The sequence below is a fragment of the Topomyia yanbarensis genome, chromosome 2 (genome assembly GCF_030247195.1).
Source record: "Topomyia yanbarensis strain Yona2022 chromosome 2, ASM3024719v1, whole genome shotgun sequence".
NCBI lineage: Eukaryota > Metazoa > Arthropoda > Insecta > Diptera > Culicidae > Topomyia > Topomyia yanbarensis.
The window spans coordinates 48,493,771-48,513,742 of NC_080671.1; the positions used below are offsets into that span (position 1 = coordinate 48,493,771).

The window sequence follows — 19,972 nt, forward strand, 5'->3', positions numbered from 1 at the left end:
ATCGTATCACAATACAAGCAACGAGGTTGGGACTGGATGGATCGAAATTCTTATTTTAAAAAATATAACATGGTTTCTTTAAATTTAAATGTATTAGTTTTAGGTGAATTTTTCAATGTTTCGAATATCACCATACTTACAAACAAAGTCCAAATGGAAAATTGGCTGCCAACTACTTTTCCGAATAAACTTTTTTCGATTTATCAGTCCAACACGACACGGCAAAACCTAAAGATGATACACAAATATACCCAAGATTTCATGTCGTTGGTTTTATTTGCTTTCAGATGAAGTACATTAAAACTAAACGAATGAAAAATTAATTCATGATTCCGAGAGTATTGCTCACTTTAAAATGTTAATGCTATCAGGAAAAATGTTTTGACTACTTCTTCGCATAAAAAATTATGCACAAGTTTGAAAAAATCTATTTGTTTATATCTTTTCAAGGTTTCAAGGTTTTATACTACATGCGATAAATGATTATACTTAGATTTGATAACGTTTGCTTAACAGATTTATAGGTATATGATTTTGTCGGCGGAAATTTTATTATGAAAAATATTTTTTTATTATTTAAGAAAAAAAATGGTATTTAAGAGTGTATACAAAAAACTTTATAATGTTCATTTAAATGTTCCGATAGATATATAGTTTCTTCGGCAAAGTTGTTGCTTATGACATACCCTAGAACTTTGCTGAATAAAGTAATTTATTAGCATTTAACGTCAAACATTTAATTTCAACCTGCTTCCTCATCTCGTACAGATCAAAAGTCAAAAAACGCTCTACTTGTGAACAGCAAGCCAACAAAAAATGCTAAGCGCACCGCTCCACTACAACGTGTACGTGTGATTTATAGAACATCAAAGGTTCTGCGAGTGAGATAGGTGAACTACAAAATCAATATTGTCGATGTCCCACATACATCTACATCATACGAGACAGGTATTACTAGTAACGTTCAACTGCTTCACCGAGACAGAAAGCTTCGTAGCGAAGAACTACATGCAACAAGATATCGAATATGAAAACGTCGAAACCAAGATCTGCGTCTGTATGGACCTTGATCTGACGGAAATCAGCCTACACGATTTGGGACCTCATACTAGCACGGATTATATTAAAAGATTTATGTTGAAGTGTGGAAAAGTGGAATTCGTCACAAACGACACTTTGAGAAGCTTTATTTATTTATTTAGCTAATTACAGGCTTTAACCGATTTGGTCATTCGCCTGTTAGAAAAATATAGTTTACGTGTCATGTATTTCACAGATCGAATCTACTTCTATTTGCTTGAGGTTGCGGTATCTGGCTGTGGTTCATCACGGAATTCTGAAGGTTTGTCTTATATTGTCACATAATCCAGCTGTTATATTTTGTCGAAGAGGTTCGCGCTCTTAATGAAGCATATCATGTTATTCTCTCGCACCGGGTCGTTCGACAGGCTCTCTTTGATGGAGCTTGATACATGATGCCTGTTCTGGAGTTCCTCGAACTCGCGGCAGTCGGAGATTAAATGCTCGACCATTAGTCGTGTTGTGCAGGTTAGACACTGTGATATGTAGTGGGTGTTGTTCGTCTTGGTGTGTCCGATCCTAAGTCCGGATAGAATCTTCTGCTCCATTCTCTTGTCACGGTCCGTCTATCTTTTTGGTGTTTCTTTTATTTTCTGCAAGTGCCCTTGCTCTGCTTGCCAGTGGGATGTGAATCTTTCTATAGTTTTCCTTCCGAACTCACTAATAATGTTTGCTGCTGGCACTTCTTTAGTCGGCATTTTTTTACCTTTATTCCCTGGGTTGCAAGTCGGTCAGCTTCTCTGTTCCCTGGGGATGCCACAGTGTCCCGGTATCCAGCATATGGTGGTGAAAAGGTCCAACAATCATTCGATTTGCTGGACAAAAGGGTGCTTTCACTGCCCCGTCTCAATGGCTTTGAGAATTGATGAGGAGTCCGAAAAAATTACCGCCCGTATATTTTCGGGCTTCGCTGCTATGGCCATCGCGAGGGCTCACTCCTCTTCCCTCCTCGGACTTTGATCGGTCCGTAAAGATGCAAGTGAAGTTCCGACATTTTCTATTAATTAGATCTAGGAATTCCATTCTGGCCACGTCCGGTTATTCTCCTGCTTTGATTCTCCGAGTCATGCTCGTGTCGATGTTTAATTCGTTATCCGATCACGCACGCGGTCGGGTGCTGCTTCGCAATAGGGGGTATTGTGCTTCCAGTAAAATTGCTGTATGTTTCTTTGGCGATCTCTAGAATCAGGCAATCATCATTTCCAGATGTTCTTTCGAGAAAACAAATTGCTCTCCGCAACCTTGCAATTGCGGCGATCCACTAAAATGGTAGCATACCCGTCCCCACGCATGCCGCCTCCGCTGGGGTGCTGGGAAGTACGTTTGAGGCTGACCTAACTGCCCCGTTGTAGATCGGTGCTAAAACCTTTTTCATTCTGGCAGGATTTCTCCCGGTTAGCTCAATTCCATAAAATATCTTGCTGTCTATGATGGCTTTCGACAGGTTGAGCACTCGTCGTTCACATTTCGGGTGCCGTGCGCTTATTACTCGGATTAAGCGCTTTCGACTTTCGCCTTTTTTAACGGTGTTTGGGTGATGTAAATAGATCATACGAAAGAAACAGTAATTTTAATATATCTATATTCATTTACCTCATTGATAAAATTTAGTAATAAAAACGAATAAACAATCCTGACCTTTGAACTAGTGTTGTGAACACCAGCGACTTGGTGTCTTCAAAGGAATTTTCCAGAAGAATTTGCTGAATCTATTGGACGTGGCGCTACGAAAATCTCACGTGACTTCTCTTTTGTCGGTTCTCATGGTAAAGAGGGCCAGTTTGTCTTTGCAAGGATAAATGTTGGTAGATTTGAGCGATTCGTAGTAATGCTGCCTAAGCTCGACTCCTACTAGTAGAAGAAAAAAGATTCCATCACGGTAAATTCTATTTTTACCATTTTTGTTAACCATTTTTGTTACCGACCTATTGAGTCAATTTGTCAACAGTTGTTACGGCATTTAATTAACACGGGACTGGAAGGTGAAGTATATTTTTCAATATTGAGAGCCATAGTACTCAAGGGAGAGCAAAGAGTTGAAAGGAGAAAGTTTAGAAAAGCGTGGAAGGATCATATATGCAAGCTTAGAGTTTACCGGCGACTTAACTTTTTGTCTTCTACCGTAGGAGTCAAGATCTTTTGGCATTAGAAATGCGAATCACCTGAGTCTACGGCATGTCCGGACAAGCGTAAAGTAACTTGTTACTTTATGCTGTCGGAACCGACAAAAAGTTAAGTCACGTTAAACTTCCACACTAAGCATTTGGGACGTTGAAACTCATTGAATGAGCCAGTTTTTTGTTCCCTCACCAATTGCCTGCCTGAGTGTTTTTAAGTCTGTTTCTAATGACCATATCACTTCTAGTTTTCCGTTCTATATATTTTACATCCTTGCTCTCACGTCAGTACTATGGCTATAAATATTCATAGCTTTCCCTACTCAGTAATCTCTAGCTAATTGAATGACTTTTTCACTTCCCAGAAAGGTTTAAAACGAACTTTGGCCCATCATGAGGTTAATTCAATGCATCGCTTCGGCTAATACTGAGAAAAAGCAAAATACGATGCAGTATCATTAAATAGACAACTCTTTGCACATTTAAAGGACAATTTTCTATATGGTACTAGTCCGGATCCAGAAGCTGGTCCGGGTCCGGGAGGTACGGATTTGGGAACTGGTCTTGATCTGGGAACTGGTGCGGATCGGGAGTTGTGCCGCATCCGGGAGCTAGGCCGGATCCGAAAACAGCTTAAATTTTTTATTTAAATATCCAACCTACTCATTAAAAAATCCGTGATTCCGGCTGGTTTCTGTCAATCTTAGGGAAGATTCCAGCCAGAATACTGTTTGGTTTGACTCGATACTAATGCTATCGTAGAAATCGACCGCATTATTCTCCACACCAAAAAAATCTGATTTTTTTCACTATGCTATATTTCACCCTAAGGAGGAAAATTTGGTAAAAACCAGAATTTCTCAGTAGGGTGAAAATTTGTTGGTAAAACCAGTCCTTATTTCATACTTACCTTTCAGTCGTTCGTTTGAAACACAGAGTGTGTTTTAGTTTTAAGGGATTTGCGTCAAGCCGGCGCTAATCTATTCCGACAATAAGTTAGTGTCGGTTTCTGATGAGGCGAAGCCGAAACGCAACTAAGTCTGAATTTTTTCGTTGACGTAATTCCAAACTTGTTACAATCTAGTAAAGCGTAATTGACGAAATGACGAAATATAACCGTGTTCTGTTTAATTTTACACGAAAGATGTACTTTCTACGCGCAGTACCATAAAATTACACCCTTCAACATTTTAAACAAACGCCATATGTGGAGTAAAATTATGTGACTCGCAAAATTCAACGACATGTAAAATTAAAATCAAACTATGTCATTTTTGATGCTCGTATATGTCATGGTCAGGAAAAGTTTATTGACACGATTTTTTCTAGGTGTGTAAATACAAGAACAGAACCGAGGTTGACACGTTCTCAAAAAGTGTTTGGTTGTGTGATGCACATATATGAACAGCTACCGAAATTCGTCATTCCGCCGTTTACTACCTTTGCGGTAATATCGGTTTAATACTACAATGCGCAATTGCGTGGTCTGTTACAGAAAAGTCAATAGAATCTTACCTAAACGTAATAGAAACATACCCGGCGGATTTTGGGTGTACGCAACTACCAGTATTGTATTCAGATGGAACATGGCAGAAAACCACGTTTAGACACCGCTAAGAAACATTCGTTCAGGCCATAATGACCGCAGTCCGCATCCAGTACCTCAAAATCAAAGGCATGTATCATAAACCAGGGCTCATTTGTAAAACTCGATGGGTTCACACTCGGAACCTGTAAGGGTGAGAAGCAATTAGGAACTTCCGATCACGTATCTGACAATGACCCAAGAAAATCTCCAATAGCAAGGGGAAGTAGCACAGTTTGTAGGACAGCCACTAAAAAGGGTGAGTCGTTATTAATGGCGACATTTTAGATTGATTGCTAACCAAACCAAAGTTTTACGGAAGTTCAGTATATATCTATTTCAGCTTATATACGTCCGTTGAGCTTTAGAACAAGTTTGAGTAAAACGCTCGACAAATTAAGCCACAACAACTGATTTTATGGTACTGCCTTTATAACAGTAAACGTCGTTTTGGAGACACTCAGTTTTATAAATATCATATTTCATGGAGTTTTTGGTCACAAATGCTTCCTAAGGGTTTCCACAAGTGCATATGGCCTGCCAAATCAGAGATTTTTCGTGTGAGTTTTAGTTACAGGATACGGATACTTTCAGCTTCTACTATTAAAGTTCCTCAAAAGCATGTTTTGAACCACTGTGCGTTGGTAAGAGAAATGTTTGCCATATGCGATCAACGCATATGTATGATACGGTGACAATATTTGTACTCGATTTATGTTTTTGTTGTGCCCAAACACCATTTTAAGACCGTTATTGTTATTATACTGGTTGCTTGGATCGAAGCAAAGATTTCAATTTATGGGCATTTAATTGATTGAATGTGCGTATTAAAAGGGAAAGTTCGTCACTCAGTGCACTACTAGTGCAGAAATAGTCACATTACCCTAGCGTGGCCTTAGTACTTTTAATGTTTGACGCCCTTCGTCACTGCTACAGAGTACAATGAAGGACACAACATCACAACCGCGACGTAACTAATTAAATTACTGGACAGTAACCCTCCACCGAATTAGCACAATGGGAAAAATAACTGCTCAGTACTGTTCCAATCGTGGTAGAGTATATGCAAAAAATGGCATTCAGCTCTAGCAGCGAAATTGCGGTCGGCCCTAACGTTTCCACGATGAATCCAACTTCGACTATTTCGAACAGCAATAAACCGCAAAAAGTGAAAATCAGTGCGTTGGACTCGTCCAGACGTAGCAATTCGGAAGAGAGTGATTATGAGCCTTCCCGTGATCCGAACCGGTACGTGAGACTACGGGAAGAACACGTGGAAGCGGTAGTGATTCTTAGACATGGCAGCATCATAAGGGAGGAAACGAAGGACGCGGAAGCACTTTCACGAAATAATGGGAAATTGACTTTTAATTTGACGCCGGAACAGCTCGGAAATGCGACAAGCTGTAGTGTGGTTTGTGAGGCGAAAAAATCCAGCTCGGTTGGAAGCATGTCATTGGAGGGCAAGGACGGCACAAGAAAGTCTAGCTTGAGAAGAAACTCGCTACGTAGCCAGCAGAGCGAGTTGGAGAAGCAGCTGGTGTTGGAGAACCCAATGCCTGTTCCACAGCAAGCTGGAATGTATGATATACCGAAAAAAATTCTCATGCCAATATGCAGTGAGGAGCGAGATTTCGTGGATAAAAGCGATACTCAAGATAGGAAATCTCACATGAAGTTTGATGAAATTCTGTAGGTTTTACGGAAGGAATCTTTATTACTTGAATTCTAATAGTTGACTATTAATGTCAGCTGTGCGAATTCGGGTAGTTCATAACGTAGTGAAAATTCATTTGTTTTGTTATGTAATTTTACAGAACCATATTTGACCAATTCCCAACCGACTTTTTACCTTCAAAGTATATTTGCGGCATTTGCAAACGGTTGTGTAACGACCCTCGTGTGCTAGACTGCCTGCATAATTTCTGCAAACGATGTCTGATTGAGCTGGAAGCATCTAGCCACAGCGGAAGCAGCAATTTCTGGCGACGCATAAACGAGCAGAGCAGCAGCCTGGATTTGGATTCCGACGCCACGGTCTACGATAGTATGGGCTTATTACTCTTCAACCCTGGTTGTTATTGCTAGTTTCGTGAGAAATTTGTTGGTTTGGTTTCGAATTCATTTTGGAACCTAAGAGTATGACTGTAGTTTCAACGCTAGATAAAATCTTCTGTACTAAGCAAAACGTTTGCGCGACGTTTGGCATAAGTAAGTTAGGCATAATGGACGATTGGCATAATTATAAAAGTAATCACAAGATTTCAACCATACGCTTGTTTTTTTGGGTTAGCTATACTGTATCTCCGTATAACTTTAACTGCAAAATGAAGAATACCAGGCGAGATACTTATTTCCTACAAGTGAGGGAAGAAACCGGCCGAGCACAATATATGACCATCGTCGATTCGAACGAAACTTCGCAGTTGTGTTCGGCTTATTGCAATATTTTGATGCAATAGCAATTTTTCAAAAGGGCGTAGTTGCATTAATTTCATTTTTTTGTTCTATTGCTGTATCAAAACTATCTGAGGACGAGTTACAGGAAATGTACGAAAAAATATACACTGAAAAAATGTGTCATTTTTCACATAAAATAAAATTTGTTTTTTTTTTATATTGTAACGACATATAATTAGCAAGGGACTGGAAGGTGAAGTATTTTTCAAATATTAAGAGCCATAGTACTCAAGGGAGAGCAAGGATTTGAAGTAAGAAAGTTTAGAAAAGCGTGGAGTAGGGTCAATGAACAAGCTTAGAGTTTCCCGGTTACTTAGCTTTTTGTCTTCTGCAGCGCAGGAGTCAGGATCTTTTGGTATTAAATGCGAATCACCTGAGTCTGCGGCATGTACGGACAAGCGTAAAGTCAATTTAATGACTTATGCTGTCGGAGCCGTCGGAGAAAAAAAAGGATAAAATTTATGATAAAAATTCAAATTGCGAAAAACCTTTTTTTTATTTTTTTATTTTGTCAACGAAAACCTAAAGAGAAAAGAAACATTTTGAATGTGATTGCATGATGTAGAACTCATTAGTAAAAAAGTTATTCTAACAATAACTTTACAAATGTTTTTTAATTTCATACTAATTGGCATACAAAACTATAATTGTATTACATAGTTAAATTCTAAGAATCATTTTAAATCAAAATGCATTTAAAAAATATCTTCTAAAATGCGATAGTTCTCGAGATATATGGAATACCGAAAAGCTAACTGATTAGTGATTACGCCTTCAATATACTGTTCAAAATCCGTACGCGGTGACTTTGACCGTGGCCTGTGTTATAAATGGCGGGACATTTTTTCTCGGCAGCATGTTTTTAGGTACTAAAAGTAGTATATGTGGTATTTTTTCGAACAAAAAAGAGTTGCAGAACACCATTTTATTTAATTTTTCATAAACAATTGTTTAAAAAATATACAAATGTCAATTTTTCGAATCGGAAAAAATCACGAACAATTTTATTGCTGCTTAGTTCGATTAAATCATTCAATTACGTCACCATGATCAGGCTAAATACTTCAAATGTCAATATTATGATCAAAAGAACCCCCGTGGATTAGGTTTTGAAATATACTATTAACAAATTAGATCTTCCATCTAAATTTTCGTATAACCAAATTTGGGTAGCCCACTTGAGAAATTTTGACTCTACTAAGTGCAATTTTATATCATTGCGCATGTAATTTATTTGTTTCATGTAAAATTAAGCGTAATACGGTTATGTTTCGTCATTTCGTGAATTATGGTTTGTTAAATTGTTTCATGTTAGCTATTACGTCAACGATAAAATTAATATTTTTTGGTTAGTAGAAGTGAAGAATTCCACGAAGATCCGTCCGAAAATCTTTAAAATCGTGACCGACCATCTTAGATTCCGATGAAACTTTACACATTTCACCGGCATGGAAGACTAAACATTTTCCACAGGTAATAAGATTATTTTGACTCAAGAGCAACTTTTCAAAAGGGCGTAAACGTTCCCACGTGTATGAATTTAATTTTTTTTTGTTCGATTACCGTATTTTATACAGCAAAACTATCTGCGAACGAGTTACAGGGAATGAATACTTCTGTCCGAAAAAAATATATACTGAAAAAAATGTTGTGTCATTTTTCAACAAAATAAAAATTTCTGTTAAATTAATTTGCGAAAAAACCCATTTTTTAAAAAATTTTATATTTTGTCAACAAAAACCTAAAGAGAAAGGAAACATTTTGAAGGTGATTGCATGATGGAGAAAAAATCGGTAAAAAAGTTTTTCTTACAATAACTTCAAACATGTTTTTACATTTCCTACTAATTGACATTCAAAACTGTAATTTTATTACAGAATATAATTGTAAGCATAATTTAAAATCAAAATGCATTTAACAAAAATCTTCCAAAATCCGATAGTTTTCGAGATATTTGGAATTTTGTTCCATCAAAAACAATTAATTCCTGTAATTATGCTCTTTTTAAAAGTTATTCGCATTACCCCATCATAAAATCTCAAAAATCTAATGTTTATCGTTTTGAAAACGTAAATGCCACTTTTTCAGTGTATTTGGATCATGGAGAAGCTTTCAATAAAAAAGTTTTCCTAACAACAACTTTTGACATATTTTTATAATTTATACTATTTGCAGTCAAAAATACAATTTTCTTTTTGAATATGGTTCTATATGCCATTTTAAATCGAAATGCTCATAACAAAAAATTTCTGAAATGTGGTAGTTCTCGAAATATTTTAACTTTTGTTTAAACAACACAATTATTTTGATTTATTACGACTTTTTCATAAGTTATTCGCGTTTCTCCATCAACAATAATAGGTTTTTAAAAAGGCCCATAAACTTTCCTGCAACTTTTTCTTTGACATCAAGGCGATATTGTAAATCTTTTGAAAGTTACATGAAAGCAACCAAAATATGATTCAACTATATAGTTTAATCATCAGACCCTATGGTTAAATAATAGTTTGGTTACTTTCATGTAGCTTTCAAATGGTTTACAATATCGTTTTGATGTCAAAGGAAAAGTTGTAGGAAAGTGTATGGGCCTTTTGAGCAGAGAGCATAATTACAGGAATTATTTTTTTTTGATGGAGCAAAATTCCAAATATCTCGAAAACTATCGGATTTTGGAAGATTTTTGTTAAATGCATTTTGATTTTAAATGATTCTTAGAATTATATTCTGTGAAAAAATTACAATTTTGTATGTCAATTAGTATGAAATTTTAAAACATGTATGAAGTTATTGTTAGAAAAACTTTTTTACCGATAAGTTCTCCATCATGCAATCACATTCAAAATGTTTCCTTTCTCTTTAGGTTTTCGTAGACAAAATAGAAAAATTTAAAAAATGGGTTTTTCGCGATTTAAATTTTTAACATAAATTTTTGTTTTGTTGAAAAATGACACAACATTTTTTTCAGTGTATATTTTTTTGGATAGAAGTATTTATACCCTGTAACTCGTTCTCAGATAGTTTTGCTGTATAAAATACAGTGAACGAACAAAAAAATTTGAAATTTATACACGTAGAAATGTTTACGCCCTTTTGAAAAATTGCTCTTGTACCAAAATATTCCAATTGCCAGAGAATATCATGGAGGTTCATACACCGAACACACCTGCAAAGTTTCGTTCGAATCTACGATGGTCATATTTTGCGGTCGGCCGGTTTCTCATGGAATCCCTCATGGAGAAATCTTTCTACTCAAGAAGTTATTATTACTTTTAGGAGAGTTAATCGCCAACTTAATTTTATTAGAAGTGGTGCTACTTTTCGTGCTACTAATTAAACTTCGCTTCCCATTCGATACCTTGTCCCCAATTCATATTTTGGAACATTTTTTCAAAAAAGAGCTCATGATAATTTGACAACTATGGGACCTCGACTGAGAGATTAGTTGCAAGTTCCAATTCCCACAATTTTCCAAAAGCCCTCATGATGCATATCGCATAGCAGTTTCTTAAACCGGTATCAATCGATTTTATGTTCTCAATAATAATTGGATTCATTAAAACAGTGATACGGATTATTACTCCGATGGGGCGTTTTGTACACATTCACCCTGATGTTTTCAGATTTACGGTTCCACGGGTAAAACACGTGCTTACCGAGAAACCGGGTGATTACTTTTATTGGCTTCTTATGTGCACTCCGTTTCGATTTACGGATTAACTCATCGGGCCCTTTCACTGGACTGGTACGATGCAGTTCCGCTACGTTCCGATGTTTTGCTATTGTCGTGGGTTCGTGGTTACCGGTAAAGAGTGGTGCTCTATTGCCAACTAACTGATGGCGAGGCTAGCTGGTTTTTCTTTAATTCTTCATTTCCTCTTACTAAATCCGTTTTCTTTTCGATTCTTTCCTTCCCGTTCCGAAATCGGTGCTATACGTGGCATTCCTCGTTCTGCTTTGTTAGCCGGCGATGAAAATGGACAAAATGAGAAACTCCCATCGGCAGCAGCACACGAGTCCACACGTGCCATTAGAAGTGTTGCTAATCATGAAACTTTCAGCGGGGAATCACGTTTCGATCAGATTAGAGCATCCTTCCAAAGTTTCAAGGAAAAAAATTGTTTGAAATCACCGTCGAAGGAGAAGGTAGGAGCTGCTGACCGAAGTTGGTAACGTTGATTATGGCAATTTCACAGTCGGAATCTTTACGAATAGATTTTCTCGGATTCCATAGCTGTTATTTTATTTTCAGGTTAGGAAAGGATCATCTAGAACTAAATTGATGAACAGTGACAAGGACAGACTCCTGATCTGTCCCAACTGTGGCTTTGCTACGGATATTCCCCTGGGAGGAGCGAGTCGTCTTCCACCACACTTTGTAATGGCTCGTAAAATTGATGACATCGTTTCGGCCTGCGATCCCCCACCAAACATTTTATGTGAACTGTGCACCGACGATGTAACGGTAAGCGCTGTGATGTCCTCCGTATATATTTGTTTTTCTTCTAGCACAAGTTAAAGAGTGAATTAATCACACATTTGAAAAAAAAACTTTCCCCTTCTGCTATCACCAATTGGGCATATGTGACTCTGTCTGAATGTATATGTATGTACTGTTTTCCTGGCTATAGGCGACATCGTCCTGTTCGACTTGTTCACTGAAACTGTGCAACTTTTGCAAGGAGGCCCACCAGAGACAGCGCAACACGTCCACTCACATCGTCCGCACGGTCGCTGAGCTGCTGAAAAAATCCCGCCGCACCGACCCGGAGGCACGCTCGATCAAGTGCCCGATGCATCCTGAGCATCAATTAACATTATTCTGCACCACTTGCCATCAAGTTGTATGCAATGAGTGTGCAGCGCACGTTCATCAGGACCATAAATATACGTCCGCGTTGAAAGCTTGCAAAATCTACGACAGGTTTGTGAGAAACGCCATCGAGCAAACCAAACCGATGGAGGACTACGCCAGGCAGTCTATCGGACGGCTTAACGATATGTCGGTACGGATCAACAACAAGTGTGAAGCCGTACAGCAAGACGTCGAGGCGTTCATTGACGAGTACGCCGAAGCCTTGGACGAGCATCGGAAGAGTTTGCTGAAACAGATTGATGACGTGCGGGAGGCAAAGCTCGAGATGATTATCGCGCAGCAGGCGGAATTGGGTAAGTTTTGGAGGAGGATACATTTGCGTAGGCACATATTGTGTAATATAAAGGTCATTCCGTGTTAGATTTATTGGCATATTACTGTAAAGCTCGGTCATCTGCTGCGACATCTACAGATTAAAATTGTAAACAAGACAAGAAGGAGGTTTGTGTGATTTTTGTATCTACGCTAAATAAGTTCTAGGATAGGGTTAATGATTTTCCGAATTCAGGATATTTAAAAAATGAACGGGTCGAACATTAATGTCATAAGAACAGAACGTGTTTCGTATATATTGCTTCAAATATATTAGAATAGCAAAAGCGGATCTAAACTTCAAGCGTGAAAATCGGACAGGAACAAAATATCTCCGTTTCTTACAAAGTAGTTTTGTTAAACAGACTTTTAATGTTGAAAGCAGCTTTATTCAGATTTTTCTGCGAACAATTATTTATTACCCAGTTTTGATACTGGAGGCTTATCCTTGTCGAATTTTCGGTTGAGAATTTTTTCAACCGATTCTTCTGTTGTAGGATTTTTACGCTTGAAGTTTATATCCGCTTTTGCTATTCTTATATATTTGGAGCGATCTTTGCGAGACATGCGGCCCTCATGTTTGGATGCTTTGGATAGAAAAAAACTCATTTCAAAATGGTGTTTTTGTTCGTTAACAAAAATGGTTAACAAAAAAATGGTAAAAATATGTATCACAAAACAACAAAATTTTCACACAATTTCATGAAGAATCGATGAAACATCAATAAAAAGCTTTCTTTGAAAAATTTCGAAGCCTAGTCATTGTTTAATTACGAGTAAAGGTGCATTTTATTCGATTTGACGATTACACTGTGTTTGATTTTTGACGTAGGACTACGTCTTTGCACTTGCACTTTGCAAATTCTACAATAATGGTATAAAACGAAAGTGGTCCAATTCTAAACGCATATAATGCAGCAATCTCACGATAAATTTTCAAATTTTTTGCGCATATCGCCCCGAAATACTTCTAAAAATAGATTCCTATAGATAAATCCAAAGATTTTTGATATCATGGCATTAAAAATTGAAATAATGTACAACCTAGTCAAAATATCGTGCATTTACACGCAGAAGATAGCGCTTCCCAAGTCCGTCACGACAGGTTTGTGTACCTAGTGCGCTACGCTTCTATGAATGACGTCATCATCGACTATTTAGAGAACTGATTTGGTCGGACAAGCTCAGTTGCCTGTTGAACGGCAGACGGAGCAGATCACTGATCTGTGTGTTGTCATAGGCAGTGTAGCTGAGTTAGGAATCCTGGCTGTGAAGGTACGCTACTCAGTGCCGTCGTTGAACGCGACTGAGCTTGTCCGTTCAAGCACTATGTTTTCTTCTGCTCGTTTCCAGCACACTTTTATGTACAACACATAATATTCGTACACAAAATCGCATATACATTCGAGCTCCATTTGCAAACACGGTTAACATAGTGTCGTGGTACTATTTCTCTCTTTCGCTCTACCCACCATCATCAGCATTGACTCATTTTCCTTTTTGCGCTTGAGGTCAATGTTTGAGGCGAATGTAGTTATATCTAAAGGACGCTTCAGATGGTACATCAGCTTCCGTCAATGTTAACGGAACGTCACCGTTCCGTCAGGATAAGTTGAATGAGTTTCTCTTGTGCCCGTTCTCACGTGCCGTACGTCAAAACGTTCCGTGCCGTTGATGTTGTGTGTGAATGCCTCCATTTGACTGCATGTAACTAATCTTGACATTCCGTACCGGTGATAGAAGCCTGATGTATCGTGCTTAATTAGCTAGCAGAGCTACCATATTCATAGATTTTTCTGTAATGTCACAGATTTTTTTTTCACAATTTTTGATCACAGATTCTTTTTCTGGTTGCAGTTGAAAACTGGAAAATCCAGCCAGCGACATCCGTATTTCCTCTGGTTCTAAAAATATAATCACTACTTACGACATTATGGATTGGCACTAAGCAAGAGAAAAAATGATTGTTGCTGGTCGGATTTTCCAGTTTTCAACTGCAACCAGAATAGCAATTTTTGCTTTTGTTGCGCAAAGACGAAAAATTTCTTAGCAACAAATTTACGCGGATCGATGGAAAGCACAACGAAAATTTATTATTTACGTTCGATCAATTCTTTGATTCATTTCCCCTTCATGTGATTCATTTCCACTCAGCATATTCTATTTCGATTCTGATAATATGTACATACTGCAAAGCCTATTTATGAATGAATACACTGCCACTCAAAAAACCGTTGCAAAAACACATCTAAGTCCATATATAAAATTATTTTCGATTCTTGTATATTTATAGTTTCGATATATGATCAAGATCACTGCATTCGCTACATTTGTATGTGTACTTTAGGAAAATTACAATAATGGCAAAATATACCTAGAAACTTGGTCTATACATAAAATGTGATTATGTTGCCTAAAATTTGATTTTTCTTCACCGGTCCGGGGTTTTTACCACACACAATCGAAAAGTTTTTACAATTTTTAAAAGCTGATCTTGTACTATAAAGATTTAGTTCCACATATTAGTTCGAACAAGGTTTTCTGTCTTGTTTCGTCAGATCTTCTCAAATAAGTTTAATCGGATTCGATCACCTGATAACCAAGAAGGTTTGGTTCAATATGTAACATTCGATGTTGATTGGTTGTGCTTAAACTATACGTAAGAAATATATTTGTTTTATTAACTCTAAATTTACCAAGAAAATAAATATTTTACATTAAGTAGTATAGCCCTACGTCAACAGTTCGTGCAACCCCATAGGGCTTCCCATTTGTAGTTTTATTATCTTAGTTTATGGCTTCGTGTGTAACACTGCTGCCGTCTACCTTTGATCATGGTTAAAATTCACAAAAACACAGAGAATATTTTCATTGTTGAAAAATTTAGTTTAAGTATAACAATATGGCCAGACACTTTACTTCACTCCATATCATAGCCCAAGGATAGCATTAGGGTTTCAATCTGTTCATAGTCATAGCAACTCACCATTTCGATCCGTTTTCGTTGTTGGATACCACTAAAAAATAAGCAATAAGGTATTGGCACTTACGTTTAAACCCAAAAAATGAATGAATTGTTCCACAAAATTGTGGATAAATCTTCATCAAGCGATACTGTCGAAATTTCTTACTTTCTATCTCTTCGAGATAAAGTTTATTACTTGAGAAAGTGCCTTAAACATTAGTTTTTTTCATTTTTCATTTCATTTTCAAGATTTTTGCAATGCAAAATTCAAATGTTACACAAAATTTTATTATCATTGTAATACAGGTATATCTCGTTAGTATGTATGTTTCGCCACTTTGGTACGTACTCTTACCAGCAAACATTTTTTTGTAAAGTCTAGAAAATGGAACAAGTTTCATAAAAGTTCCATAGGTAGTAGAATTCTCAGAGTATTCCAAACATCTATCATGTATGAAGAAAACCATACAAGCGTTAGACTGTATGGTTAACGCAAACGAATCTATTTTTGTTGTATTTCTAAGAATTTTCCACGTTCAACAAGGCACAATTTATTAAAATTGAATGAAGATTAATAGAGATATATGCACGAGGAAATGATAAAATTTAATATAAATGACAAAGGCCCTATAACCCCAACTTCTCGTATTCGGACAAAGGTCTAAAAGGTTCCGTTCGATTTCTGAGATTTTTTTACATTAGAAAAACTGCAAAATATGTATGGTTTGCACCACGGAGCAGAAAAATTTAAAAAATAGGGGATTTTGGGGCCAAAATGACCCAGTACCCCACAATCCCGTATTTTTCTAGGAACAGGAATACCTTCATTCCAATACTAAGGTTATTTCCTTTGAAAAGAGGTATAAATTGTAATTTTCTAATTGCTACTTCAAAAGTTATAGTATTTAATATATTTTTCCTCCACATTTTCCCATAGCACCAATTTCAAAAATTTCAACCGAAGTGGGCGGGGGTCTAGAATTGTCCAAATGATGTGAAATTTGGCATCTGAGCTTACTTTGACATTTGCCACAATATGAGAGGGGGGGTCTTTGAGAATTCAAAAAAAAAATTTTTGCGATGCCCTAATTACGAATCTCAAGTAATTTTCAGGAAACTCACAGTTGACTAAACATTTCAACGAAGCATTTCGCGTTAATTTGGAAAATCTAACGAATATCAAAAAAGTTCTGCAATCTACGGTATGTCTAGAGCTTCCATTTCCCGACGGTTTTTAGCTTCTCGGGATAAATAAAAAAATTCCCGGGAATACATAAAAATGGCTTATTTCTTTGAAAATAAAAAAAATTTAAAAGTTTTCAAACTTGATTGATTGCATGTATATCTGGCCTTTGAAACATTTGATAAATCGTCATTCAATTTATACAATATCAACTTCTTTTGAATGATTTTCTTGGATCAACCTTGGATAATATAAATTCTGATAATCACGATTACGATTGAGACGATATCCTGAACGCATCAACTGGCAATTCAAAAATACTACATCCTTGATAGCGACATTGAAAGAGTTTGGATGCGCAGGATATTGGACAAATACGGCGTTCTGTACTTCTTTTCATATAGATTTATATATCCCGAAATACAAAATTGTATGTTTAATTCATATAATGAAATTGATATTACAAATCCAGTATAACACATTGCGTTAAGCACGATATCTTCACAAACCATTCTAATTTTTGTAACTTAAACTAATCGATTTTTTAAAGAAACTAGCCCAATTTCCGTAACTAATGTCTATTTGCAAACAAGAGAGAACTGTTTAAAAATCCATAAATTGGTTCATCGGATGCGTAGATATCATGCGCACCACTAACGCTACTGCAAAGAAATACTTCGCGGTAATAGTCGGCGAATTTGTCGATTTTGGCATGAAAACATGAACATTCTTTATCAAAGACTTGCTTGCGTGGTTTTAGTCCCCCACATACATATACATGGTATACAAGTGTTTCTGCGTCGACACATAGCTCATCAAGTTCGTGGATGGCAAGCCACTTTATAAAAGTGTTCTTAGAATCTAAAAGACACAATTATATTGAACATAGCCATGGAATCATAGTTTGGAGAAATGAGAGACACAATTGCACTACTAGGTGGATTAAAACAAGCTTTTGATCAGCGGAAATGCAAATCATTAGATATAGTAGTTTTATTTATTATGAATTTCAATCCAATTTTATCATTGTCGCATTCTAACTGCACTGCCAAATATTGACCGATAATAATCTTTACTTCTTTATCTGCCCCTGCGCCCACAACCGTTGCAGAGCAACGCTCGCAGAACGCACGTACGGCGATTGATTTCGCCGAGGAGATAATCAACGAGGGAAATGAGGTGGAAAATTTAGTGTTCGTCAGTATTCTGCTGAAACGCTTGCAGCATTGTATCAAATCGAACCGAACGCTCGACTTCAAAGTGACGGATACGTTGGAATTTTTGCCAGATGAAGTAGCACCGTGTGCGAAAGTGCAGAACCGGATTGCCCTGTACGGGGTGGTAACGACCCAGAAGGCGGATCCAAGAAAGTGCACGCTGGAGAATTGCGTCGGTCTTACGTGCCTCAAGGTACACAAAAAAGTTGAACTATCGCTCGTCACCAGGGATTACGAGGGTAAATCGATGAATCACGGCGGGATTACGGTACACACTGATCTGCGCTACCGGGGCGATGAAAGCCGGGTCATCTCGCTCAGCATCGTTGACAAAAGAGACGGATCCTACCGGCTCTCGTTTGTGCCGGAACGGGCAGGTGTTATGAATCTGATGATTTTCGTTGATGGGAAAGTTATTGAGGTAAAGGATACTGCCGGATGTTGTAAAAAGTGCGGTTTTATGGTGCTCATGTGTTTCTTTTTCTTTGTCTACATGTAGGGCTGTCCGTATGTGCTGCGAATTCATAACTTACGAGCACACTATGGTGTGTATCACTGTTGCTCGTTCTGCTCCAGTAACGGATCGAAGCTGAGCACTTGTGCGTGCGGTAGTGTTATGCCTGGTGGGTATCGAGGCTGCGGACACGGTCACGAAGGACATCCCGGCCAGCGGCACTGGTCTTGCTGTGCCAATTTCAAGGAGTATTCCGATTGCGAGGCTGCGAACGTAAAGAGCAGTAAAGTTGGTTGAAGCATGTGTCGTGTCGATTTTTGTTTTTTGTATGGAAGCTAGGAACAGAGATATTATTTGATTGGATGTTTTCTTTAATCTCACAGATGAGGTGGTGCATATCACAGTAGATTTGAAAGTGAAACCTTTAATGTTATTGTTTGATAATATCTGTAACTGATGTGAAAAATAAAATAATCGGTTTAATACCCTCAAAAGTAAAATTTCTATATAACTTGCATACGTTACGAAACAAAATAAAAAAATCGGTTTCATGCGGGATAAATGGTGTGATTGTTTGCCTTACTTTCCATTTATAGTGTACCAATCCGGATTAATTTATTACGAAAACAGCACAAATTAAATTTGAAATATCCACTATTTAAATCTAGCTAGGGCGGCTAACCGGTGATTCCGATGAAACACCGGTCAAACGTCCGAACTGATTTCGCTGAATTAATCAACACATTCAATTACGGGGATTGTTTCACCAGCGCAGAGCTTTCACCGGAAGGGACAATCTCTGTATGATTTATTGGATTGTTTCTATACAACTGGGTTGCATTCACTCTTGCATGTTTGCATCTCTATTACACGACTGCAGTTTCGATGCTCAGATTTAGTGAAACTAGAACTAATCCTGTCGGAGTGGAAAATTGCATAATCTTTTTTTTTTTTTGAAAATGTAAAACGAACTGAATTTGCTTGTTAGGTGCTTTGATATGTTTTCCGTGGGCTTTATTTGGATGCTCATTACGGTCGCATTGCACGCATAACTACCTACGTGTAGGCAAACAGAGCTCGGTATTGTTGGAATATGAACATTCATGAATGACTCTCTCCGTAAGCAAAACCAAACTGACATCAGAGTCACAACCTGACGTGTTGAATAAACAAACTGAATAAAAAAGAAATAAAATTCGTCCTTTTGTAAGTATGCACATGAACGCCTGATCTAGCTATAGTGTACAGAAACGTCATCCACAACTCTGCTAATAAGTAATATTAAAATGTTGGATTAAAGTTCTTGGTGTTTGTCAGGGTCAGGAATACCGAAGGTAGTGTAGACAGCGCTCATGTTTATGTGGAGATGCGAATGATCCAAAAGTGGAGAATATATTTCAAGCGTCTGTTTATCTGTGTTGTGTTAGAAACATCAACATCATTTCTAACCTTTTTATTTCGTTATTTTTTCACGTAGGATGCAAGCGTTTCATGCTACGTGTCGGATTTAGAGAGAAGGCCATAGGAAACTGAAAACGTCCTCGTTTATCCCGATGTTTTCTTGTACGTTTTTTTCGCAGCAAACACGTTTCTAGTCAAATACCTTCATCTCAAGTGGATCACAAGCATGCTTGCAGGTATTACAGAAGAGCTTTTATTTCTGTAACCTGAATGAAATATCACTGAACAAAGACATCATCATAAATTTGAATCAAGTATAACTATG

At 37.4% G+C, this 19,972-nt stretch overlaps 1 protein-coding gene across 1 annotated transcript; it reads left to right on the plus strand.

Moving 5' to 3' along the window:
- The first annotated feature begins 5,829 nt into the window (after window positions 1–5,829).
- On the plus strand, window positions 5,830–18,719 carry LOC131684546 (E3 ubiquitin-protein ligase TRIM45). Its single transcript, XM_058967529.1, has 7 exons — window positions 5,830–6,474; window positions 6,600–6,829; window positions 11,204–11,385; window positions 11,492–11,704; window positions 11,871–12,408; window positions 17,687–18,213; window positions 18,292–18,719. The coding sequence occupies exons 1-7, from the start codon at window positions 5,846–5,848 to the stop codon at window positions 18,541–18,543; spliced, it is 2,571 nt and encodes an 856-aa protein (XP_058823512.1). The 5' UTR covers window positions 5,830–5,845; the 3' UTR covers window positions 18,544–18,719.
- The last annotated feature ends 1,253 nt before the right edge of the window (window positions 18,720–19,972 follow it).